Here is a 26,780-nt window from a genome sequence, read left to right on the forward strand (position 1 = left end):
ACACAGGGTTGGGCTAACTTTCATGCTTATGGGTTAAGCTTGATGTTTTTAAAAATTGAAAGCTGGGCCATGTTGAGTTAAAATGGGTTTGTAAAATAGGTCATCTACTATGAGATAATTCTCTTTTTGTCATTTAAAATAATGATCCATTAATAAAATGTGTATAAATGTAGAGTTATTTACATGAAACCATTTACAATGAACACTACATTTTAAATTCACCAATTTGAGGGGGAAAAAAAGCACAAATGTGTGTGTGTGTGTGGGGGGGGGGTGTTAAAGAACAGAGCAGGCCAACTGCACTTAACGATGTTTAAATGTAATTAAAACATTGCCTGTTCAGTTTGTAGAGGTGTTTGTGACCGTAACTTTAGATTTGCCATTTAATAAAGAAAACATTTTGGGGGAATTAGACCTCTCAAGTCAGCTAGTGTCGCAACACAAATTTTGTTCGATGTGGGTGTTGTACTGTATGATTTGCGTTCCAGTGGCGGTAATGGAATGTTGCAGTTTCATTTAAAGGGCAAGTCTGCTGAAATAAAGTATTTACAGTATGTTCAATGCAGCCCCACTAGTCTATACACAATATTGTCATTAATATTGTGTTTGTGGAATATGAATTAGGCAGCAAAATCCACCTGTTTTTATCCACCCCGGAAGGCCAACGTCAAAGTGGCTCAGGGTTCATGTAACAAGAAATCATGGCTCAACTTGCGAACATCACCAAACTCACAAAACAGGTAGTGGCAGTATTAATCAAAATACTGTGTCTAAACAAGTGGAGCCGCATAGAGCATATTATTGTAAAGATTTTTTTTCGACTTGACTTCCTTTTTAAAGGAGGTGCTATCTACAATTGTGGTTGTTGCGAAATCAACTGTGAAAGGAACTAAATGATTGCACGGGCTGATCTCAATTTTACAAGGAGACATAGAAGGTGAGCGAAGAACAACATTTATTTGTTCTTTTGAACCACTGCTGTGCTTTACATGAATTTAATGTAGCTGAAGTGTTCCGTTTCTTTACAAGCGCATCAGGTAACCTCCTCACAAGTGTCGTGGTTTCAGAGGTCGCCTTCATCAAGTAAAAGAGCAGAAAACAGCATACACGTCGACAGGAGAGCACAGGTGGTCCTGACAGGCGAGGAGCTTTTCTTTTGTTAATTTGCTTGGCTCAAGAGCTTCTTGATGTCTCCCTCGATGTCAATGGTGAGGAACTTGCGGCTGTAGCGCTTGAAGGGAACGCCGTCCGACCCGATGAGGAACTTCTCAAAGTTCCAGGACACGTCGTTCCTGCACACAGGGCTCCAGATGATATAATTGGGGTTGGTCATCAGGGATGTGGGGTCATCGCTGGGAAACGGGAGCTTCTCCCGCAGGAATGTGAACAGCGGGTGGGCGTCCTTCCCGTTCACCTCCACCTTCTCCAGGAGCTGGAACTTGGGCACGAAGCCATTCCCGGGTCGGACGTACTTCAACGACGCAAGGATTTCTTCATTTTTACTGTTTTCCTGCACAAAAACACCACACTTGCATGTTAAAACAGCAATAATGGCATCACGAGTAGGGATGTTGGATACCACTTTTTTACAGACCAATACTAGTACGAGTATTCACTATTGAGTACTAACCAATACCACCATTACATTTGATATATGACATTTCAATTAACACAAATACCCCTTCCTTTCTTTCTGCCGCACATGATGATTTGTTAAGTCACTGCAGTGTACGCCAGCGAGGAGAACTTAATAAGCATCAGATTTTTTTGCCTAATAAGATTCAGATTTTTTTTGCCTAAAGTATCGTGGCTGGTATCTACGGCCTTCATTAGTACCCGATACCTTAAAATAAGGCAGGTATCTGTCTGATACAGATACATGGTACTGTACTACTACTCATCCATCTCTAATCAATACTAATACATTATAGCTATTTCTAACCATTGTGCCCTTGCATATTTTGTCTAAATCACTACAATCAAATGCTCTTCCGCTAGATGGCAGAAAGTGCATCCATCCATCCATTTTCTACACCACTTAATCTTAATAGGGATTAAGTAATGATTAACACAATGAACCTAAATATGCAAGAACAACAAATCTTGTTCGGTTACTTTCTGGGAAGAGTATGTTGAGCTTCCTCATGATTGACCATCAGCAAGTTATCAAACAATGGTACTCTATCAATGACTTACCAACAGTGTCACTGGTCATGGCATCTTAAGCATTAACTACATTGCAAATAGCCATGGCTCTTTTGTATTGAAGAGCGGTAAATATTGTAAAATGTTGGGTAATTTCCTCATTCCAACATGTTAGGCTGACGCCCCGAGTCGAACCTTGAGCTTCAGGCTCTGAAGCAGACATTGTAACCTATACAAATGTGCTGACCCTGAACAGTATTTGTTTTCTTTTGGTATAATTTTACAAACTATTATTTAATACTGTATATATTTTTTTAATCACTGAAGGCAATTCAGTAACACAACATAAACAACAATTAACATGTTCTGCACTCACGACCAGATATGCAGGACAATTCATTTTAATTGGGATTTTTTAAAATCTAGTCCTGCGTGTTGGGTGTCACTGTTGTGTTGACTTTTTTTTGTACACCGCAGTAACCAAGCCTTTATGACCTGACAAACCAGAAATTCTGCAAATTTCCAGCTAAAGCAACAACAAAATCAACCAAATTATTCTCAGGAAAAGTTGCAATTTACCTCTAAATATCTAAATATAACAATCACATAGGAAATTGGCGCACGGTATGTTTAGATCCGTTACTTATAGCAACTCAAAAGTGGGGGGAAAATACTAAATATCAAAAGGACAATGAAAAATGAAGAAGAAAAGTAGTAACAAAGTTTGTTTTGCTCACCTGGTGGCCAAACTGGTTGCAGGGTACACCCAGGATAACGAGCCCCTTGCTGGCGTATCGCTCGTGGAGCTCGTTCATCTGGGTGTAATCCCTGGTGGTCGTTCCTCAGAGAGACGCGACGTTCTCAATGAGGACCACTTTGCCCTGAAGCGAGGAGAAATTAAAATTTTCCCCTGTTAGCAGCTTGGCTGTGTGGTCGTGAAATTGCTTTGCCATTGCGGAGCTCGAGATTGTCTCTTCTGACTAAAGCAGCTACGTTAACAGACTAACTTCCCTAAAGTCTGGACTGAACCTTGAGGAGTGCCAAAGATTTTCCATCGCCTGTCAAGATAGTTCACCACTTGCCCAGGACGACAAGCCGACAAACGAGTATATCATCCCTTTATAGAGTAAAGGAAATGAGCAGAATTCAATATTTAAGTCTCGTGTCAACTTTGAAGTTTTCACAATACTTTTAATATATGTAGTACTAGAATTTAATAATTTTTGATAGTCTTCGATGTGCATGTAGCGTTACCTTGTTTAGTAGTGTGCGTGTGTGCGTGTGTGAGTGTGTGTGTGTGTGTGTGTGCGTGCGTGCGTGCGTGCGTGCGTGCGTGCGTGCGTGTTTGCAGTCTTTGCCGATGTGGCTAAATGTTAGCTACAATTTCAGTTTACCGCGCGCACAAAGCATGGGACCGCCCGCACAAGAGCACTCTGTGCTTAAATCAATCTAACACTTGAACCAGAAACCATTTGTAAATTTAAAAAAATTAAATTAAAATTTAAAATGTGCTTTGCCAGAAAAAAATTGATTGCATAGGAGGAGGTATAATGAATACAATATAGTTATATATGTATTTTTTTAATTAGACATTTCGCTGCTTTTGTATTCACCTTTCCAACGTGTAATTGCAGACGGTCCCTTGGCTCGACCGATGACGTGTTGATCATTGGCGCGAATTATATTTTGTAAATAGAGTCTGAGGCGCTGAAAAGGTCGTTGTCGGAGCCCAGCTTCGTGACAAATTGCTGATCAAGGTTATATTTTCTATCATTTGTAAAGCCAAAAGTGAAAGTTGTTATTACTGTGACACTCTCGAACGATAGCGATATATATATATACATAGTTATTGGTTGCTACCGTTGACATAACACGCTAACGTTACCGCTAGGACATTTGCCGTAAAGAATCGTTTGAAATAACGTTATTGTTAGCCTCGTCTTGTATGTTGCAAACTTTGTTTTTCTTGTCGACCAGATGATGCGGAAAAGACGAGGCTCGTCTGTGGATAATGACGAGAAACACGCCCCTTCTTCTACTAGTAAGTTAACACACCATCCCACGCACGTACTTTATAAAAATCTTACGACAAACCCCCAAACAAATCGGTCATAAAAAGTATAAATGCTGAAACAATGCAAGAGCTTATAACTGTTCTGCCAGTCATCGTACATCGCTGCCATAGATAGATAAAACAAAGATACAGTACATTATTACTTTACTTTAACTATTACTAGTCGCCAGCAAATTAACCAATTGCACATATAGACAAAAGCATTCATTTTAGATTTTTCAATTAACCTAACATCCGGACATGTTTTGTCAGCACGGACATAGACCAGATTCAAATCGCCAACCTCAAAACTATGAGTCGGACTTTGCAACCCAACCACTGTGCTGGCCACAAGAATTTAAAAAGAAAGATGAGATTTTGTTTTTGCTTCCTCAAGGGAAGAAAGAAGAGTTTGTTCTTTGCTTCAGTTTGTCCCAAAGTATATTGACGTAAAGTACCTTCTGGCAAGCCACACTTCTGATTTTGGATCTCAACCACGTCCCTCCTCTCTTGCAAGAAATTTCCAAAGGCATCCATTTTTTTTCTCCCCCCTCTTCCACTTTGCTGGAGTCCACATTATCTGTGTCGCTATCCACTGTCGTCGTCTTCTGAGTCACGGATGCCGCAGGTTTTGATGAGGTCCCTGGGCCAGCAACACTAGCCGGCATCATGTGGACGGCACCGAGGTCCTTGTTGTGTCACTCCAGCTGCTTTCGCTGCTTTTGACTTTCAGCTTCCATCATTTGCTTGCGCCGCCGTTCGTATTCTGGTCGATAATCCCTGTCATACTCCTCAGCAGCATCCTGCACCTTGACAAGCATTTCGTCCAATCCGCTGCCTGTTACGGAGGACATGCCCACCACCCTCAAGTTGAAGTAGAACTTGTCCAGGACCAGACTCATGGAGCGTGTCAGGTTGCTCACGTGTGAACTTTCCAGGTTCAGCGCTTCCTGAAAAGCCTCAAAGCCGATGCGCTTCAATGGCTTTATCACCATGAGCGGCAGCAGAATTCACATTCGTACCGGAGCTGCTATCGATTACCATTCATGCCCAGTCACTCCATAAACATGCTAACTGTCTAATTTGAGCCAGCCTTCGAGCTCAAATGTGCCTTTGTGCTTTCATCTTTACTGTTGTCACAACAGTCAATTCCCCAGGCCCCGCCCTTAGCAGCCCAAATTCAGAGTTTCAGTTGCTTGAATCCAGGCCCTCAGAACTACTAAGAAAATTAATAGACGAGGCATCCATTCATAATCCCTCCATTCACGCGGGTCATCAGTGAGCTGGAAACTAGCTCAGATGACTTGTTTTAGTGTTATCCATCTTACCATCAGCAGTCAATCTCAAAATAAGGTTACTGTTTTGAAATCGGCAATACAAGCAATTGTACTGCCCATATTCCCCTGCCGTTACTTTAACTGAACATCGTGTGACTATTTTGTTTTGTTTACGCACAGAGGCAAAGAAGAGTCGCATCACTGGTCGCCAGTCTAAAGTGTCTGCTCCAGAAGAGACGACTGAAAGTGTATTTAGCATGCTTGTGCGAGAGGCGGGCGTCACACTGACTCAGGGCAGCGCCTCCAACGAGATTGGTAAGTTTCGAAGCACGTTCGGTTGGTTAATTGTAACCCACCATTCATTTGTTGTTCATATATATTCTTCTACCCCTCTCCCCAGGTGTTGACCAGGTGGTGTTTCAAAAAAGGATAAAGCAAAAGCTACAGAAGAGTCCCAGGTACCCTGGTGTGAGTATACGATACGCATCTTTGAAATGAATAAAACAAAACAAAAAAGATCAGAAACTCATGTTAAAGGTAAGCAATTGTCACTTGTCAAATCATGTCATTGTCTGGTTTGTCACCCACATTTTGTGAGAAGCATTTACTCATTTTAGAAAATCTGTCTTATATCAAACAAAACGCACACACCACATGCAATGAAGTGTTGATTACCTAATTAAAGACTACTTGCTATGTCATTGCGCAGATAGTGCAGGAATTCATCAGTGGACTAGAGTCTCATATTGAGGATGCAGACCGGTTTAGGAATTGCCTCCTCCCTTGTGTTCCAAGACTGCCCAATGGCGACTCCAGGTGGCTTTCAATCAAATTTAACACAAAAAACTGTGTATGGTAGAAGCAACAAAATGCCCCTCTGGAGATGTATGAAACACGCTCATGGTGCTTTTGTTGCAGCTGTGTCAGCTCCTTCCAGGAAAGCCTGCTGCGCATGCTGCTTGGCATTGAGATGCTTCAGGTACTACTAGCCAAAAAACACAACTGAAAATGTGCTTCGTACATGCACCACTGACGTCTGCTCCCCTCCTTGACATAGACTCTTATCATTAACACGTTGCTTGAGAAGCTACCTGAATATTTGCTCAACAGGTTAGACCCCATGTTATTAATTTCTTTTGCTTTAAAGTGGAAGTCAACCCAAACATATATTTTTTCAAGAATATGTTCTATGCAGGCCCACTAGTTGAAACAAGGCATTCTGATAAATATTGTGTTTGTGGAATAAAAGTTGATACCACCGTTTTTCTGGGGGCGGCCATTTTGTCACATCTGTCGACTGAAGATGAGATCGAAGTTGCTCAGGGCTCAGATAATGACCAATCATGGCTCACCTGTTTTCTGAAGCTGAGCCATGATTGGTCGTTATCTGAGCCCTGAGGATTTTCTGTGTCATCTTCATTTGACAGAAGTGACAAAATGGCCGCCCCCGGAGCTAGCTAAAAATGGGTGTTTCTCATAGTCCAGAAACGCAATATTAATCAGAATACCGTGTTTGGACTAGTGGGCCTGCATAGAACATATTCTGGAAAAATATGTTTGGGTTGACTTCCACTTTAAGTACAGTAATTGTGACGGCGCCTTGATCTGTCTCGTAGTGCTGACGATGCCGCCGGGCTCAGTATTCCACGCGTTATCATCAACCAGCTCAAGTGGCTTGACAGAGTGGTGGAAAGCAAGGTGGTGCTTTTTTTCTTATGACGCGCTCAATCGTTAGCTCTGTGGACGTTTTAATTAGGCATATGCAGATGATGGTGATTGTGTACTAATGTTTAATGTAGGAGCTGGCGGGCAAGCTCATGGAGCTGGTGGCAGTGGCATCCGTGGACGTCCAGCGTGACATCATCACCAGTCTGCCAGAGATACTGGAGGACTCACAGCACGATGATATAGCCAGGGAGCTGAAGTATGTGCCGTCGACTACCAGCTAGAAAGGAGCCACATATTGCTGAAAATCTGAAATATTCTGTCCAGTGCTGTGCTAAAGGAGAACACTCAGTTGACTGTGGCAATCTTGGATGCTCTCTCAAGCCTAAACCTCAGCTGTTCATTACTGACTGAGGTACTTTGTCTTTTTTTTTTTTTTTTTTTTTTGTGGAATGTTTACCGTACTTTGCAAATGTCAAAGCCATTTTGTATAATAGAACAGGTACACTTGTAAGTGCAAGTGTTTGCTGTGAGATCAAATTCATTCCATTTTTCATACATTGAGGTATATACATCCCGATTTTTTTTTTTTTAAATGTGAGAGGCCCCACACATGACAAGGGGAAAAACAAAGTGTGTGCTTACTGCTCTTATAGTCTGTGGTGTATTCAAGGTGACCAACAGAGCACACCTGACCACACATTAAATGATATTTCCACAGACAATGATGAATCCTCTTCCCCAAACCAGATCGCTAGAGTACTAAAGTAGCAAGATCGACGGGTGGCACCAGACTTGCGGTCCTTACTTATATGGCACTCTTATAACTTACATTTGATATTGCATTATATGCAAATAAAAATACAGCAACAGCAAACAGAATTTAAAAAATGCTCGTATTACACATGCCAAAAAATAAGAGAGCCCACTCGGACTCAATGTCCCCTGCCTTCCCCCGCGATGTGGGCAAAGTTCTGCCGGAGGTGGGAGTTGAAATGCCTTCTGACTGGATTCTGCCAGACGTTCCCAGCAAACTCTCACAATACGTTTGGGTCTGCCGGGTCAGATCGGCATCTTCCCCCACCATTCGAGCCAACACATATGTGATCATAGCTCTTCCAGCACACCATTCAAGGTCTCCAAAAAGGGCGGGTTTTCTGCACTGCTGTTTGGTGCATTGGCACAAACAACAGTCAGCAACAGCAACAACCTCTCAGCCTCACACACCAGCTTAGGCTCCTTCCCTGCCACAGAGGTGACAATCCATGTCCCAAGAGCTAGTTGCTTTAGCCGCCAACGTCCCTGCCTTTTGCCGCCGCCCAGCTCACAGGGCACCCGGCCCCCTTTGTCACCTCCCACAGGTGGTGAGCCCATGGGAAGGGGGACCCACGTTACCTTTTCGGGCTGACCCCGGCCGGGCCCCACGGGTGCAGGCCCGGCCACCAGCCGCTTGCCTACGAGCCACACCTCCAGGCCTGGCTCCAAAGGGGGGCCCTGGTGACCCACATCTGGTTAAGGGAGCACTGGATCCATTTTTGTCACTTCTCATAGGGGTCTTTTGAGAGGGCTTTTGTTCTTTTTAAATACGTCCCAATAAAAGATTCACAGTCCCTTCTTACTGTCCAAATTCTTCCAAACATAACTGTTGCTTGAACATGCTCTTTGTAGCACAAATAACAAGATGTCCGTGTTAATGTTGTCTCAGGTTCGTGGAGCCGTTATGACCACCTTGGCTGCTGTGCAACTGGAAGACCTGCCTGTGGTGGTCAAATTTATTTTGCATTCAATCTCGGCAGCTGATGCATATGAGGTTAGACCACTGGAATCAACAAGCATTTTTGTTGTTGTTGTTTTTTAAAAAAGGCTGGAAAAGAAACCCATAACCTTTTCTAATTGCTAACAATCTAATGACATGGAAACAAAACCTCAATTTTTGTTTGAGAATAATCCTCAGTTTTTAAATCACTTCAAACTACAACCATAATAAAAAAAATGTCTTGTGAAAGCAATACCTTTCTGACCATGTCGATTTAAAGACTGAGCATGTAACGGGATTTTTACAACTGCTTTATTAGATCTCATTCGATTATGCGGCACATTGCAGAGTGTGAAGGTGTGATATGAGTTTATACTCATGTGACATTTATATATTTATGACATATTTGTTTGTTGGCAGGTGGTGCGTGGGCTCCGTAAGAAACTAGAACTGGAGCAGTGTGTTCTCCCTCCTGTCCTGCAAGCGTCCCAGAGCCGCCTTAAGAGCAAAGGAGCAGCAGCGTATGACTCACCACATAATACATGAATGCGTGATGCTGCTAAACCCTCATTATAATAAGTCGTTTTTGTGGGTCAGGTCCAGCTCGACTACGGTAACCACTGGCAGCCAGGATGTCATTACCCTGATCGTGGATGCCATTAAGTCAGCGGTGCGCTTTCAGAAGCCCATATCTGAAGCCTGGCTCAAGGTGCGCCACTGTGATTGATTACTGTTTTAAGCAAAAACAGCTATTTCAATGGCACTGCTTCTATACCGTTTTTCCACAGGCAATCGAGTCTGTGGAAGAAGTGGAGGACCACAAGGTGAATGTCATATTTTAAGTCCACTTCATACGTTATGTTACCCACTTTTTTACAGCAAGAACAATTAATGGGATTCGTTTAGTACAGTTGTTATTTACCGGTCATAGTTTGTCTGTAGGCGCACACATAAAGAAATAAAGTACAGCCTTATGCAAAATTTTTATTGATGCTGTCACAGAGGAAATTATTTAATCAAATGTTAAATACTGTATTTAGTAATGTGGTTGTAGTTTGATGTGCAGTGCTACATCACGGTGAAAATCTGCCAAAATAATAAACACGTTGTTGTTACTACTCTCTGATAATGTTAAGCAAAACTGAGATTAATTTTTGCATACGCAGATTTTTTGATGCAGTTCTTATATTGGATCATGTTGAAGTCGTGGCCAAAAGTGACTCAAATGTTACCACTTCAACATTCTGAACAAATATTTGTGTTCTTTTACTATTACCTCCTGAAAACAATAATACAACTTTTTATTGTGAAAAAATAAAATTATGCAAAAGTTAATTTTTATTCTTTGCCTATTCAGGCATACCTACACCTTTTTAATTTACAAAAAGAATCATGTTGTCGTTTGAGTCACACTCAACTAACCTATTTTGCTTTTTTATAATACAGAGATCCCTATGATAAATATTTTGAAAATATCTATGCCATATAATATAATTAATTCATTTATCCTGTTCATTGAAGCCGGAGCCTTGCCCAGACACTGGACAACACTAAAAATATAAACTCTTGAAAAAAAAAAAAGAACATATATATAATCTGATCAGTATTTGAACTTCCACTGTTCTGGAGTTGTTATTGTGTGTCATTATATTTGACAATCTTTTTGCTGCTTCCTCAGGTGATAGATTTGCTGGTGCTGTTCATTCTGCACTCCACTAACGCCAACCAGAGTCGCCGGGGTGCCGAGAAGGTGCTGAAGATGAAAGTGAGGACCGGCCTGATCTCTGAGGCGCTGCTGCAGAAGACCTTTAAGGATAACAAGCAGGCAAGTGCATTCACTGACGCACGACTGGACTCATTCGTCATTATTTGACGTTTGTGTTTCATCCGGGGTGTAGGTCCTGCGGGGATATTTTGCCTCCATCCTAGCCTTAGCTCAGAGTTTGCTACGCTCGCCAGACCCCTGCGTAGTCCCGTTTGCTGGGCATATGTATCGACATTCCTTCACTGCTTTTGATACGTACTGCCAGCAGGTTAGCACACCATTCTTGTTGAAGTACACAAATGTATCATCTTTTCCAAATATGCCTCATGCCTCTGTTGAAGGAGGTTGTGGGTTCATTGGTGACCCACGTCTGCAGCGGTGTCAGCGGCGAGGTGGACATGGCCCTGGAGCTACTCTGCGGTCTGGTTACTGAAAAAACGACCGAAATGGGGCCGTATGCTGTATTTGTCAAGGTCAGGCAAAGGTCGTTGTATTTGTCATTGCCAAAAAAAAACAAAAAAAAAATTAGTTGAAAAGAAAGAATAGTAATGCTCTCTGCCAAACCAACATAGACACTCTCTAGACAATTTATTAGACACACCGTCAATTGTAAAAATGTATTATTTAGTAGTTCAAGTATGTATGTGTGTGTGTGTGTGTTACTATTTCCTATTATGTAAAACAACCACAATATTAGAAACAGATCTCTGTATGATGCACTGAAGTTCTACATAACTGCAAACTACAGCCACAATGAGATGTCCCGGTCATCCTGCAGAGTGAATACAGATTTGTCAGTCGATTCATAACTACTGTAACCACAATATTTTCGGCAGGGAATTCTGGACTACCTGGACAATCTCACACCTCAACAAATTCGAAGACTTTTCCATCTGCTGAGCAGGCTGGCATTTGGACCACAACAAGGTTCACACATTCAGGTGTGATCCTTCATTTCATTCCTCATCTACGGTGTATGGGACATTTTGTAATTAGGGATGAGCGATTAATTGAAATAGGTCTGACTTCTCAATGTTGTACTATAGAATACAAGTTTAAACTCCCGAAGGCTGCGATTAAAAAAAAAAACAACCAAAAACAGCCACAAAAAACACAGCGCCAACAAAAATGTACAAATTTCATTTTATTGTTGTTGGGTTTTTTTTTGTTTTTTTTAAAGAATTGTCTATATAATTGAATAAACCAGGTAAACAAACATAATGAAAATCTCATAAGCATAAAATACAGGACAGTATAAGAAAGCAATAGTTCTGTAATAAAAATTATTCAAATTTATTTGAAATAATGCATTCCTTTATCGTTTCAAATACAGGAGAAGAGGGTCTTGAATAATCGCCACAGATGCTTTTTACAAAACTCCACTGTAATAAAAAGGAGACAGATACTCGGTTCTGCATTGCCTAGCAGCTGAAGAGAACAGTTCAAAAAAAAGGAAGAAAGAAAAAATAATCACATTAATGAGGGATAATAAATCACAATCGAACTATTTTCTCAAATCTTTCAACCCTATTTGCAATGACTCTGTCTTGACCTGCGTCTGACATTCATCGACTCCCTCCCTTCAGGACGACATGCACATTGTGATCCGCAAACAACTCTCCAGCACGGCGCCCAAATACAAGCGCATCGGGATCATTGGTGGTGTCATGATCTTAGGCAGTATGGGGGCACTCGTGTAAGAGCTTTTCCTCACAGATTGTGTTGTTTTATTCTGTCTGTCCATTTTATTTCCTCATCATGCTCTTTGCGCAAACAGACCTAAAGCCAAAGATAATGAGAACAACTCGTTGCCACCAGAGAAATTCAGACAGGTGCACATGAAGACAATTTCTACTTCATTTCATTCACATTTGTTTTTATGGTGGTTCATTTCAGTTCACGTTGGTTAGGCAAGCTTTCTTATCTTATTTCTTGCAGTGGTCAGCCCTTTTGGAGTTGGTGCAGTCCAGTAGCGAGACTTCACCTGAGGCTGCGGCTTTGTACTGCGACGAGCTGGCCAATCTGATTCAAACATCCACTCTGGACCCACAAGTACAGGTCAATAGAACAACTAATTCTTACAAACAAGGAATCTTGTGTTGTTTGCTGCAGGTTTAGCAGCACCTCAGCATAGCGCAATAATTACAATATATGCTTTTTTAGTGCTGTGGCGTGAAACCTTTATTTTTTGTAATGTATTTCTTTTTTAGAAAAAAAAATGAAAATAAGTAAGGAGTTGAACATTTTTACTTGAGTGCATGAATTGGTGGTACTGTGTGTGGTTAAAAGAAGCAGAAACAGTACATTTTACATTTTATTATTCAATATGGTCTGTTGTGTGCTATTCTTTTTCTTCATGCACAGGAAAAGATCAGCAACAGAATCTTAGATGTCTTCCAGGCTGACTTTGTAGTGGATCTGGGTCCAGAAATATCAGGGTCAGTATCGGCAGCTGCAACTCATCTTCATCTGCGCTTTCGATAATCAAGCCTTCTTCTTATTAATGCTTTGCGGTTATGACCGCAGGTCCTTCCCCTTCCCAGCCCGCGTCATGTACAACCTAGATGAGGATGAGAGTCAAGGAGGCATCGCCATCAACTTGATGCCTCTGCTGGCCGAAGACATGCACAACAGGGCGGAGCAACATAGTCGGGACAAGAAGGATAACAAGTCAGTTACTTGAATGTCATCCATCTGGTTCCGGATTTAAGTGACGACAGGTGAATTTAACCGTTCTTTTGTCAACAGAAGTTCCCTCTGTTTGACCCCATTTTTCCGCCTGTTGCGGTTTTGTGAGGAGAAACAGAACCAAGGGGACTTAGAAGAGATTGATGCCTTACTGGGTGAGAAAATAATTGCAATTCATTCTGAAGCCGCCATTGTGTTCCTGTTTTGCTAGTCTCTAATTTGTGTGTGTGTGTGTGTGATTTTTGGATTCCAGGCTGCCCCCTCATTTTAACAGACATGGATGTTGTGGAGAAAATAGACAGCCTGTCCAAAGTGGAGAAGGAGTTCATCTGCACTCTGCTATTTCACACCATCAACTGGTTCAGAGAGGTAACCGCGCATGGCAAGGTGTCCAGGGATCCTTAGCTATGCCGATACTTTTCCATTTTTGGTCGCGGATGAGCTGGAGTCCGCGGTCACCAGCATGTTGCGGGGCACAAACAAGCATACACGCCTGTGGACAATTTATAGTCTTCCATGAACGTCACACGCATGTTTTCAAAATCAGATAGGATGCTGCAGTACCTGAAGAAAAGGCTTTCCGTGCGGGGTTTGCATGTTATTTAAACCCCAAACCGCAGGACTGCTGTGAGGCAAACATGCTAACCAGGAGTCCACCATGCTTCCTCTTATGGAGCACATAACGAATATTATAGCTGAATTTCTTACAATATGGTGGTATGAGATTAAGCCCCTATCACCCATTCCAGTGGTCTTATTTAGTGAATCAAGGTCTTAAATTTAATCCAAATGGCCGTTAAAAAAATATCTTAAAGAACCCTATGTAGTGAATTTAATTAATTAATTCTAAACACACATAAATATTATTAAAAAAAAAAAAAAAAAACTATTTCACCATTTCAGTTTTTTAAATTTTTTTTTTAAATGGCGTGGCTAAAATGGTACCGTGTGATGCACTTATGCACTTTGGAGTCACGCATGAGTCGCCCCTACCCCACAGCGTAAAAAGTTGCATGCCTTCGTTCGCAGCAGTGTTTTTCCGGCGCAATCGAGGCATGCACTTAGTTGGCTAGCTATTCGTAACACCCGAAAATGTATTTTCCCTTCAGATAGTCTGCTGGCGGAGCTGCTTTGGCGTGCGTCTTTGTCGGCTGTGAATGCGTGCATGTCACGTAAAGAAAAGGCGGAAGTGTGAGGGAGGGCGAAAAAAAAAAAAAATTGATTTATTCAGCAAGTGTGAGAAGTGGGACTTCTGGCCAGCATGGTTGCTTTATAGAGCGCCGCGTTGCCACGGGATGGAAGAGACCCGGTAGGGTATACAGTATTTCAGCCACCAGAAGCTTTAAGCAGATACATTTTTGCGATTCAAAATCTAATTGACAGTTGATCAGTGCGTGGTTTCACCATTCAAATTTAGCAGGCTTGTTATTAACGTGCCAAATTTCCAAGAGGGGCCTTTAATTTTAATTTCATGAACCCAGCAGATATCCCGACGTTGATGCCGAATGTGTCCACTTGTGTCAGCTGCCACCATAATGGCTGGTGTGTTTTGGCAGGTGGTAAATGCCTTCTGTAAGATCAAGGACCAAGAAATGAAGATGAAAGTGATGACCCGTCTGCAGAACATCACCTACCTTCACACCCTGTTGGAGAGAGCTTTAGCCAGTGGGCATCACGTGCACAATATCGGCTCTCATTACAAGCCTCAGTGATCTTTAAAATGACACTCTTTGATTTAGGTACTCCTGGCTATGTTCCACCTGTTGCTAACTTTGACGGAGAGAGCACAGACATGATTGTACCCGGCACCACTGCTCCTTTAAATAAGACAAAGAAAGGTAAACGCACAACACTGGGGATATTTTATACTATAGCTCCACAAATGATCTGAAGAAGTGGACAGGCACTGAGAGAATGTCTTTTTGAACTTGCTTTCAAGATGGCTCTGGAAAGAAGAGGAAGGCGCCTGGGAAGAATTCCTCTGAAGGCAGCTCTCAGGTGGAGGACAAGATAGAAGAAGATGAAACGCAGCAGGTGAACAATGAATTCAAATTGTACTCCAGTGCTGACTTTGGTTGTAGGTGTTTTGGAGTCCTACTCGAGCCTTGTCAATGACTGATTGTGCAAGTGAAGTTAGCCAAAACCTCAAAACCACTAACGTGACCAAAATCTGTCAAATTTGAAGTGAGTAGCCTACATTTGTACTTTGGTTTAGATGGCCAGAGTAAACAATATCAAAACTTGCAAAAAAAAAGAAAAAAAAAACAACTTAACTCTAGATGTAGGCTTACAAAGTAACTTTCATAATGAACACACTACAGTACCAATGAAAACTCAATTTCATTTGTCATTTTTTTGTACACTTGACTTGTGGACCACTGTAAGTAATTAGCCTGTACTTGTTCTAAAAGGAGCCAGAGAAGGAGAGGGAGAAAGAGAAGGAGGCCCGACAAGGAGTCAACCTGGCATCCTACAGGCCATTTTTCAGGGAGCTGGACATGGAGATTCTCAGTGTTCTGCAGTGTGGCTTGCGAGCCCGCTCAACGGTGGAATGTGAGCGCGGCACCAAGGTGAGACAAGGAGTCCTTTCCAGTGGGGACCAAAACCAAAATACGCGTAGACAGCGCAGAGTGTTTTTTGAATCTCCTTTAGGACCAACAGGAGGTTCTCTTGGGTCCGGCGGAGCTGGTTTTCCTGCTGGAAGATATGCTTCGCAAACTGGAGTTTCGTCTAACGGCCGCCCCGGAGAAGAGAGTGCCCTTCCTCAAGGTGCACAACTGTCTAAACAACAGCACACGAATAGACTCCACAAGGCCATAGCATTGCAGACACCCGGACAACCTACGTCAGGGGTGCCCACACTTTTTCGGCCTGAGAGCTACTTATGACATGACCGAGTCAAAATGATCTACCACCTACTAAAAATGCAAAACACATTATTTATAAATATATTGACAATTATTTTTATATGTACAGTATATAGTCTCAAGCAGATTTGCGGCAACAACAATCCGCCCATTGGCTCCATTCGGCGTGTGTAAAACAAGTCACCTTTTTTGCACACTATGCTAATGCTATCATAATTGCTTTTTCGGTAAAGTTCAAGAACTGTAAAAAAAAAAAAAAAAAAAAAAAAAGCAGTCGAGTGAACAGGACGCTGCGTGGCTGTGTGTGAGAGACGTAGTCTGCCTGGAGCAATGGAGCAAATGGGCGGGTTTCCGATGCTTCGCTTCGCATCCCACCGCTCCAAACGCATCATTCGCTCCGCCCCGCCCGCACGCACTCCAATTGAAACGCGCCGCCAGAAACGCTCCCAACGCAGTTGGTGTGAATGTAGCAATACAGTAGTGATGATTTTCATTTTTTTTTTTTTTTCTCAATACTAGACTCTTTCTATGGTCATTGCACAAACAATTGTTTAATCTCCCATCGAGAGTTTTGCATTATATTGTATTATGTGAATTTAAAAAAAAAACAGTAGTGAGGACAGATGATCGGCTGGCGATCTACCCACAATGCCTTTGCGATTGACCGGTCGATCGCGATCGACGTAATGGGCACCCCTGACCTACGTAATCAGATCCATTACAATAGAATATAGAACTGTACATTCATGGATATATTAATTTTTGACTCACACTGATCACTGGAGAAATCTAGGCAAATGTATTTGTTATAGAGAAATGTGTTTCTTACTGTTGGCGTAGTCTGTTGGTGAAATTCCCTCTCAATCCTAAACCAATTAACCACCATGAGAAACAGAAACAAATCCAAATCTCATTCATACCTATTGACAATTTAGAGCATTCAGTGAACTTGACAAGAATGCTTTTGGTACGTGGGAGGAATCTGCAGTGCTCAGAGAAAACTCACAAGCACGGGGGGAACATGGAAATGCCACAGATTCGAGCATTGACGCTCCTACGTGCTGACCACTTCCACTGCGCTACCACAATAAACTAGTCATAATTGTAATTTTTTTTTTTTTTTAAAAGAGGAACTCAAGTCATTTTTTGCACTAATATGTTCTATGCGCTAGTCGCAGCTCACATATTCTCTGGGTTTGGTCACGTGAGGTTCACAATGTGAGCCCGGGGGCACTTTGATGTCAGTTTTGGATGACAGGAGTGGGTGGTACTGCGTAAAATGTCAGCCACATGAAATGGTTGAAACAGGTGAATTAATCTGCTCGGTTCTTATTCCACGAACGCAATATTAATCACAGTGCTGTGTTTGGACTAGTGGGGGCACATAGAACATGTTATTGCAAAGAAAGTGTTTAACTTGAGTTGCCCTTTAATCTGCAATCAAGTTCTACTTAATGAGGTGATTATTAAAGTTGTGTAGGGAGCAGTTGGATGGAAAAAGAAGACATTGAATATTTTATTTTACAACATACAGCTTGGATAGTTACTGTTTATAAATGGATAAATTAGATTTTCATACAAAGGCATTCTTTATTGAGTGTTATAAACTCTTATTTGGTGACAGGCGAGGGCCGACAAGAACATGGGCTTCTCCCACCTCCAACAGAAGAGCCCCAAGGATGTAGCTTCCTTCTGTGTCCAGATGCTACCAGCCCTCTGCTCTCACTTGGAGAATTGTCACAACTATTTTCAGGTAGAAAAGCAGAGATTGGGGTTAAAAATGGACTGTCTTGATTTCAACTCTTGTCTGCCCTGTTGTGTCAATAGACATTACTCTCTGACAACGACGGTATTGTGGACGGGCCCACCACAGACGCTCAGGAGCACCAGTTAATGTCTTCTTGCTGCCAGCTTCTCCTGCAAGTGTTGAACACCATCTTCAGCTGGTGAGCAGGGAACACTTCTTCACATCAGGCGTCGATCTGTTTTGTACCCGGAGGCATCTGAGATCAGGCAGTCTGTATGTGGGTGTTTGGGTGGTCATTGAAATGGCAGGTCTGGATTCAGCCAGCCAGGCCATCGGAGCTTGCTGAAGAATGCTTTGGGAGTTTTGGCAGGTCGACTGAAAGATGGAGGAGCTGAGCTGAACCTGGAGCGGCTTATTAAGTGAGTACGAAGGCTGAAAAATAATAATAATGACTAGGGATGTAACGATTAATTGAAACTCGATTAAAAATCGATTCGTCCAGATTAATCGATTAATTGTTTTGATAAATTGCGAAATTGGGTTGATTAAACTCATCTAGAAAATGATGTCTTGAAAAGGTTTTCCATTCCAGATGCATAGCACATTTTGAATGTGTAGATCAAATTATGCGCTTGCGCCAAACATGCGTATTGCGTTTGTGGATGGCTGCATAAACACACTAGCGCACAGAGACAAGCATGGTAGCGAATCGAATCGAAAATCGGGAACTGAAAATGGAATCGGGGCTTGAGTGAATCGTTACATCCCTAAAAATGACCGTTTTTTGACTGACGCTGTTAACAATATACATTAGTAATTATCAGGGTGCCTCGTTCAGGAATTGTTCTGAAGAACAAATTTGTTCTCAAGTCCCACTTACAAAAAAGCGTCATTCTCCAGTGAAGAACACTCCATGTAATACTTAAACATTTTAAGCGTGTCATGATTAAAAAAATGTTTATTGCACTTTTAATGCAAGATTTAAAATACAATTATAATGTGGCGAGCAGTGCTGTCATAGTGCAAGAATGTAGATTCTAACAAAAACGAGGCAACTGTAATCATGGCCTTGCTTTATGGAGCCTAAGATGTCACATCTGTTAACACACCTGTATTTCATAGTGCAACTACGAATCTTTTAAAAACCATTTATGAAAAGTCTTACGAACGTCCCTGTGAATCAGACCTAATGCTCTCTTCATACACTGATCGTTCATTGACATTACATACATATTGAAATGCAAAATTTGTGCCTTTTTTGTTCTCAGACACAGCTTTGAATACCTGCTGAACTTCCGCAGCACCATTCCGAATCTCAGTTCAGCTCTGTGCCTCTCTCGGCTGTTGTCCACAGTTTCCGAGAAAGGAGGCAACGCTCTTGCTTATAGGGAGCAGACTGGTTAGTCCAACATCTTTCTAGCAATTATATCTCCTCTTTTACCATCAAGATGACAACCGTGACGATTGGTCGGTTGTTTTGTCCACTTAAGCCTCTCTTGCACGGGGCTTCCTGAACCAGTCGTGGGTGACGGTCAGTGGTGAAAAGCAACGAGGGACCAAATTCAATGAGGCACTTCACACTCTCCTGAGGTATGTCAACTTAAAATGATCAGAAACACCACACAATAGCAAGATTTAAAGGTAGCCTAATTTCACTAATGCTCCTTAAATCCAATCTAATAAATCAGAGTGAGGCCGCGATGTGTGCTGCTAACCGGTTCTGAGTGTGCCCCCGAGTGATTTGACAATTTTTTTTTAATTATGACTTTTTACTCTTTAATATCTTTTTCATGCAGCTCTTGTGGTGGGTCCATTAAGAGTGAGCAGCTCTTCTTTATTATGTGCCTTTGAAAGGTGGCAACTGCAGTAAAAAAACATTTTGGGACATCAGTTAAGATACACATTGCACAAGCTATGATCTTAGAGTTATCTTAGTTTCTGAGTTTACACATGACAAATATAAACATTAATTGTTGTAAGTCCAAAGCCATTTCCCTGTCCGCAGCATCTACCTGGAGCATGTGGAGGATGTTCTGAAGGCGGTGGAGGAAATAGCTAACGAAGGCTTCCCTCAGATTATCGACGCACCAAAAGACGAGAGCTCCGCTTCCTGGCCGACACTCAGCAAGTAAATAAATCCTCATCATATTCAATCCGCTGTGATAAACGTGAAGTTGCATTTTGAACTCTCTTGTCCCCAAAGGCAGACATTCCTGGTCTTCTATAAAGTTTTGATGGCAGAGCTGGAAAAATCGGTTCGGAAGATTCCGTCAAGCAAAATCAGTGACAACAGCGAGGTCTGCCACCAGATGTCACCCTAAACAACTAAACAAATGTCCTTTATACAGTCACCAGCCATATTAAGTACTCTTTATTCATCTGTAGCTAACCTTCTGCCTTTACAAAAAATAGTCGTACACTGATCATAATGATAACCCTGATGGTGAAGTAATACCTCTCTAACAGTTTCTATCAAAAATGCATATTGTTATACAGAATTTGTAAAGGCGGAAATGTTGATACATCTCTTGTATGGAATCTCGTTAAACTGCGTAGGTACTACTGTATCTTCATTTACTTAATGAAGGATCATCATCCCCACATATCCATTCCCTCTTCAGGCCCAGAGTGAGAAGCTGCTGACATGGAACCTGGCGGTCCGGGACTTTCATATCCTGGTCAACCTAGTAAAGGTTTGTCTTCTGCTGACTTAAGTCCATTTACAGTATTATTTTTATTTTACCTTGTCCTTTTGTTAGTGTACCCATTCACCTTTTTTTGGCCTCTAACCCTGTCTCGCAGGTGTTTGACTCGAGGCCTGTCCTTAACGTGTGCCTCAAGGTGTGTTCGATCCTAATGCTGAGTTGTATTTGGATGTTCTGAAGGGGACCTTGAATGAATAAACCTTGTTTTCTTCATGGGTAGTACGGACGTCTTTTCTTGGAGTCGTTTCTGAAATTGGGGATGCCGCTGCTCGACTACAGTTTCAAAAGGCACAAGGTGTGTATGAGATGTCTCTGTTACAGGCAATGGAGCTCCACAACATAAAGTAGGAGATGAAAACAAGAAGAAATTAAGTGCTTAAAGCGGGAGTCAACCCAAACATATTTTTTTTCAAGAATATGTTCCCAGCAGGCCCACTAGTTGAAACACGCCATTCTGATTAATTTTGCGTTTGTGGAATATAAATTAAGCAGCAAAATGCACCCGTTTTTAGCCATCTCTGGGGGCGGCCATTTTGTCTTCTGTCGACTGAAAATGACATCGCAACTGCTCACAACGACCAAGCACGGCTGATCTTTTTTCTGAATCTGAGCCGTGATTGGTCGTTGTGAGTAGTTGTGATGTCAGTTTCAGTCGACAGAAGACAAAATGGCCGCCCCCAGAGATAGCTAAAAACAAGTGCATTTTGCTACTTAACTTATATTCCACAAACGCAATATTTATCAGAATGCCCCGTTTCAACTAGTGGGCTTGGATAGAACATATTCTTGAAAAAATTATGTTTGCGTTGACTTCCCTTTTAAATGAAGTATTGCCAATGCAATCTAGTCATCACTAGTCTTGTCTTCTTTCTTAGGAGGACGTGCAGAACCTGTTGAAGACCTTCCAGCTCAGCACACGACAGCTCCATCACATCTGTGGACACTCCAAGGTTGCTGCCTTAAGTACTGTTACATACTGTTACATATTGTTACACTGCCTGGCCCAAATAAAGGTCATACCGTACATTTCAATATTGAATTGAGACACATTTAACTTGAGCATTGCAATAATTGTTCACACTCGCGTTATTTAATACCGTCCGTCCATGTGTTCTGTGGTCCAGGGCTTCGCTGCTGTTATCTTCTCTGACTCTAGTGGTCGATGCATGTGTGAACCACTCTTTTGCTGTTTGGGCCCAATGAATCATGACATTGTCCTCTTAGCATGTGAATGTGCCATCAGGGAAAAAAAAACAACTTAATTGGTGACCACATCGTAATACTGATCCCACAGGTTCAATTCACCAACCTCTCCTCTTACTCTGATAAGTCATGACACTACTTTCATAACCGACGTCTCTGAAACCAAATGATAATCATGTCACAATTCTTAAAGCCCCCCCCCCCCCCCCCAAAAAAAAACCACATTTCTTCCTGAAAGATGATCATACGCTACAATCCTTCATGAGTCATTGAAACCAATTGTAGTCGTTACAGCAATTTCACTCTTTAAAGTAAAACATTTAATTCCTGAATAGGAGGAACAGGAAATGAGAATTTACTAACCTAATTTCTTGGTTCGCTTGCTTCATTTACGTCCGCCATCCTCAATCCCATTTTTGGGCCAGACAGTCTAGTGAAAGAAATAATGACCAAAAACGTCCCTTGGTATATTCTACGATACTCAGATTCACCAGGACACAAGTTTGACCAACCATGTTCCGGCCTTGAAGAAGAGTCTTGAGCTGTTTGTCTACCGAGTGAAGGCCATGCTCACGCTCAACAACTGTCAGGGAGCCTTTTGGATAGGCAACCTCAAGAATCGCAACCTGAAGGTTTAACATCATCTGACTTGTATTGGCTTGGTGGACTGATGTAATAATGTGCATCTGATAATGAGACACTGCACCTGTATGCTACAGGGTGAAGAGATTATTTCTCAAAGGTCACAAGAAAGTGAGGAGGAGGAGGAGGAGGAGGAAGAACTGGCTCAACACGGCCAATCAGAGGAAGAGGTATTTAGGCTCTGTGAATTTTGAGTTTTGTGTTTTATTTGATGTATGGGATTCTTTTAGTGGTGGTGGTTGTGTTTGATATTGTTTTTAATTAGTTTTTACTTTCCGCCCTCTAATTTAAACACAAAATAAACCCGTGTTGACTTTTTTTTTGGGGGGGCCGTCTTAGGTATTAACCAGTTGCATTCTGAAACATGAGAAAATCCCAAAGCTGTGTGGTGGGATACTGTATGGTAATTTGCAACCATGCATTCATAATTTCTTGACTTGCTGATAAATTCTCAGTTCCAGCATGCAATACTGGCACTAATTAAACTAATCCTATTGTGCTTAATTACACTTTGCCATTGTCAACTTGACTAGAACTGTTTGTTTACAACTGAAGGCATTAGGTAATGTTTTCAATGTGGCAATTAAGGAACATTACCGTGTGTTTCACAACATTCTGATGTTTTTAAGAATTCAAGGCACATGTGTAGGGTTGGTTGAATGGACCACTTTGAAAAGCGAGGGCGTTATGCAAACAAAAGGGTGCCGAGTAAGCAGCATGTAGCTTAAAAGTTTGGCAGGAGTGAAGACGGACTACATAATAGAGCCTCCAGCCACTGCTCTGAAAGTCTTGTTCAAGCAGGCTGTTGATTGTAAAAGAGGCTAGTGTGCCTGATAAGATAACTGAGTTATTTATTACGCAGTCCTCTAGCAAATGAATGGTATTTTGTCCAATTCCGGAAAACGTTTGCTGCCATTTATAACAATTTACATGAACGTTGGGTTATGCAAAGAGGTTCCGAATGTCAGTTGCTTTTCCCTTAGGAGCAGGACAGCAATGCTGAGACAAAAAGGAAGAGCAACAGAGAGGTGAATGAAGATCGGGATCAAACAGATGACTCTGAAACATACTGATACTTCAATTCAGCACATTACCCAACAGACATCTGCATGGGGGGTCTCAAGTGACAGCTTAGTCAAAAATTCTTCTGGATACTGTTCACAAATGTCATTTTTTAAATGTTCGTTCTGAAAAAATGTATTTAAGTTTTTGCCCAAAAATAATAAAAATGTTCCTTGTTTCTGTTGTGATTCATTATACTGTATCCTTATCCACACAAACCTTTATCGTCACATAAATGAATAAAGTTAATGAACCTTGATGCAATATTTCTAACAAAAAAACGTTTAGCTTGTAGAATACATAACAGAATACAGACTGACTTAACGCAGAGATGTTTATTGTAAATTCTATAAGTAGGGTGCTCACTGCTGGCATTAACTGTAGGTGAAGACCATGCATTTTTATTGACATTTTTGTGAAAAAGTGTAAATTTGCTCTAAGCCTATAATAGACACCAGTAAAGTAGATATGAGTAAAAAAAAAACTGCACTGTGAAAGAAGCAATTCAAATCATCACAATAATTTCATCTTCAAGACGGTGCGTCACATGACAACACGTGATAAAAACTTTGATCGTTTGAAACGTACACTTCAATGAAATTCCATAGCTTCCCCTCTGCTGAGCTGAATGCATTTTGTAAGGCATACGTTTGAATCTGTCACTAAACGGCATGAAACAAACACATCATCTAAACAACACTGAATGCGAATTAAAGAATGGAGAAATTGCAGATGTCACTGTTTCCTGCTGATGAGCTCTATCGTCTGTCAGCGTTGGACTGAACCACTACACACTATCACGGGGTAGCTTGTGGTAAATATGTATACGTTGCTCATCAAATACAATTTATATCAAAATAAAAACCAACCGTAGCTTGTTTTTTGTGTTAACACATTAACGACGTTAGCTTTTGATTAACATTAATATCTGTCTTTAAAAAACATGTCTTGACCACACACACCTCTAAATTGAGGTGGGTGGTCTATCCAGGAAGCTTAACCAACTGTTCGGGGAAACTACCGTAAACAAAAGTGTCTTCTTCAGAGAGTCTTGACGGTTTTTGCAAAGGGCTACCAAATTTAACACCTATTCTCTCTCTCCGTGCTCGCCCCTGTAGCTCTCGTATGAACCTGCTGGGCGACAGTCGCCGCGTCGAAACCGGAAAAGGACATTTAAGGCTTGACAGATTTCCCCAATCTAACAACCTGCAGTCAGCGGTGCTGCTTCACCGAAAACATGTCTGAGTTCCTTCTGCTGCTCCTCATCGTCGTCCTTCTGCTGTGCTTGCTGGTGACGGTTGGGGGCTACCTGATTTACTCGGGCCTCCTGGTGGACGTGGACGTGAAGACGGGACCACCCCCGATTAGAAATGTGACCTTTGCCTATAAATTCAAAGAGGGAGCCTACAAGGACTGTGGGGCAGCCTTCACAGAGACGTGCAGCATCGGACCCAAGCAGCGGACCATCGGTGTCTATTATGATGACCCCGAGCAGGTGTGTGCGATGACAAAACACCACAGCACTTTTGCTTCATGATAAAATAGCGGAGATAGTGATAGAAAGATCGTGTTCTTCCTGGCTCAAATTGAGACAGGCAGTACCATTCTACCACGCCCCCCACTAGGTAAAAATCCTGTATATTTACATTATTTGAACATTCCCATCGATTAATCGAGTAGTCTGATAATCAATCAAAACATTTATTTAACCAGAAAATAAAAACCTATTGATACCGATGTCTCTTTCATGGGTGATCTGGCCAAAAAAGGCGGAGCACAGGTCAAGTCATGACAGCCATTTCGAAAGTAAACAAAAGTAGACATAAAAGAACAAAGTAGAATAGAACAGAAAGCTAAATGTTGATAGACTACCACCCAAACATAACTGAATCCACCCAAATGTACAGTACATAATGCAAGCACAACACAGCAACAGCAGATGAGCAAATCACAACACGATGAGATTTACAAAGTCAATGTGCAAAGAGAAGTGCTACACGTGGCACAGGGAACTGGTACCAAGAAATTCAGCGCATTTATTTGAAAATGAATCAAAGAGACCAAGGAGGTCAGTTTGAGTTGTGAAAAACAGTTATAGGCCATACGTGTATAAAAAATAGTAATTATGCATGTATAAAGAATCAAAATGAAAACACTTAAGTACGATGGTAACTGAGTGTGTATTTTGGTGCCACATGACCATGTATTCTTACACCTTGACATTGTCTATTCCTATTCTAACCCGCACTAATGCAGTAACAAAGTTATAACAACTGTAAATATTTCTATGAAAAATACTACCGGTACTTGGCCATTAATGTAAAACAAATGAAAGTAAGTACTGTATGGCAATACCGAATCATGCCGTCTTGTGCTGCATGATGACATATTGGTATGCTGTTGCCCAAACCAGGTAATTGAACGCAGTTTGTAAATTCGAAATGTCATAATAACAGTTAGTATTTGTAGAGAAGACTCTCTTGAGCCACAAATATAAAACAACAACAAACACCTTTCTGGTGCCATTTGACGACATATTCTTAACACCGCTGCCCAAACTACTTAGTAACCTCGAAATCACATATGTCAAAATGTCGAATACCGAGCACACCCTTTATTCAGAACTTCATTGTTAGTTGCTAAAAGTTGCTGCCTATATTAAGTCTATTCCTCTCAATAAATGACCCGTTGTAACTGTAATTATCTAAAGTTCTATGGTTTTGTCACTTGCTTGATGATAACTGCCTCTTATAAAAAAAAAAGGCTGCCCTTGAGGGATTAAACATAAAGGCAATCTCTTTTGAGAAAAAAGAGCCTGGATGATGAAACTGGTCAGCTGTTAAATGCCACGTCGCACTGTTGATATTTTCCACCCTCTCATGCTGGCTGCGGGCTGACTCACTTGACTCAAAAGTTACAAAGATGCAAACAAGAGTCTTTCCACTGCAGAGAGCTGACAAGCAGGAAACGCACAATTGACTCGTGGCAGTCCAAACAGTGGTAAATAACGCTCACCCAGATGGGAGAAGCGGTGAAACGTAAGAGCTTTCAATACTTAACAGTTGTGTAAGACCAATATAAGGTTTATGCCACAACCGCTGAAATGTTTAATACCAGTATGGAGAAGCTCTTTTAGCAAGATAATATTTTAAATGATACAATATTGTGAGGGCCTTCTTGGAATTGCTGCTTCTTAGCATACTGA

General features: G+C 41.6%; 3 protein-coding genes across 6 annotated transcripts in view; 2 read left to right on the forward strand and 1 right to left on the reverse strand.

Moving 5' to 3' along the window:
• Positions 1-938: 938 nt before the first annotated feature.
• Positions 939-3,229, reverse strand: gpx1b (glutathione peroxidase 1b). The gene is made up of 2 exons (XM_086040331.1): positions 2,883-3,229; positions 939-1,510 (listed from the first exon to the last, which is right to left on the reverse strand). The coding sequence occupies exons 1-2, from the start codon at positions 3,096-3,098 to the stop codon at positions 1,160-1,162; spliced, it is 567 nt and encodes a 188-aa protein (XP_085896457.1). The 5' UTR covers positions 3,099-3,229; the 3' UTR covers positions 939-1,159.
• A 540-nt stretch (positions 3,230-3,769) lies between these two features.
• fancd2 (FA complementation group D2) lies at positions 3,770-23,753 on the forward strand. Of its 4 annotated transcripts, none has more exons than XM_086040329.1 (44): positions 3,770-3,902; positions 4,123-4,186; positions 5,656-5,790; positions 5,876-5,943; positions 6,185-6,291; positions 6,394-6,454; positions 6,533-6,585; positions 7,092-7,173; positions 7,275-7,399; positions 7,468-7,555; positions 8,846-8,950; positions 9,317-9,417; positions 9,494-9,605; positions 9,685-9,720; positions 10,575-10,721; positions 10,795-10,929; positions 11,003-11,134; positions 11,498-11,602; positions 12,248-12,357; positions 12,439-12,493; positions 12,600-12,719; positions 13,026-13,099; positions 13,188-13,331; positions 13,410-13,504; positions 13,603-13,718; positions 14,906-15,014; positions 15,089-15,187; positions 15,289-15,383; positions 15,761-15,919; positions 16,002-16,118; positions 17,841-17,969; positions 18,044-18,162; positions 18,272-18,382; positions 19,232-19,362; positions 19,454-19,553; positions 19,969-20,091; positions 20,167-20,260; positions 20,585-20,656; positions 20,766-20,804; positions 20,889-20,963; positions 21,544-21,618; positions 22,357-22,503; positions 22,591-22,683; positions 23,482-23,753. In XM_086040329.1, exons 2-44 carry the CDS (start codon positions 4,123-4,125, stop codon positions 23,494-23,496), a joined length of 4,272 nt encoding a protein of 1,423 aa, XP_085896455.1. In that variant the 5' UTR covers positions 3,770-3,902; the 3' UTR covers positions 23,497-23,753. The 4 variants fall into 4 exon arrangements, with proteins under 4 accessions (XP_085896455.1, XP_085896453.1, XP_085896454.1 ...); XM_086040327.1 differs by having other exon boundaries at positions 23,497-23,753; XM_086040328.1 differs by having other exon boundaries at positions 13,413-13,504; positions 23,497-23,753.
• Positions 23,754-24,562: 809 nt separating this feature from the next.
• tex264a (testis expressed 264, ER-phagy receptor a) overlaps positions 24,563-26,780 on the forward strand; it is a 57,757-nt gene continuing 55,539 nt past the window's right edge. The window contains exon 1 of the mRNA XM_086041722.1: positions 24,563-25,070. Within this exon, the coding sequence (XP_085897848.1) occupies positions 24,813-25,070 (258 nt within the window). The 5' untranslated portion in view covers positions 24,563-24,812. The remainder of the gene's footprint in view (positions 25,071-26,780) is intronic.

Source organism: Filicampus tigris, chromosome 9, assembly GCF_054856515.1.
Source record: "Filicampus tigris isolate MCC_2025a chromosome 9, RoL_Ftig_1.0, whole genome shotgun sequence".
In the NCBI taxonomy this organism is placed as follows: domain Eukaryota; kingdom Metazoa; phylum Chordata; class Actinopteri; order Syngnathiformes; family Syngnathidae; genus Filicampus; species Filicampus tigris.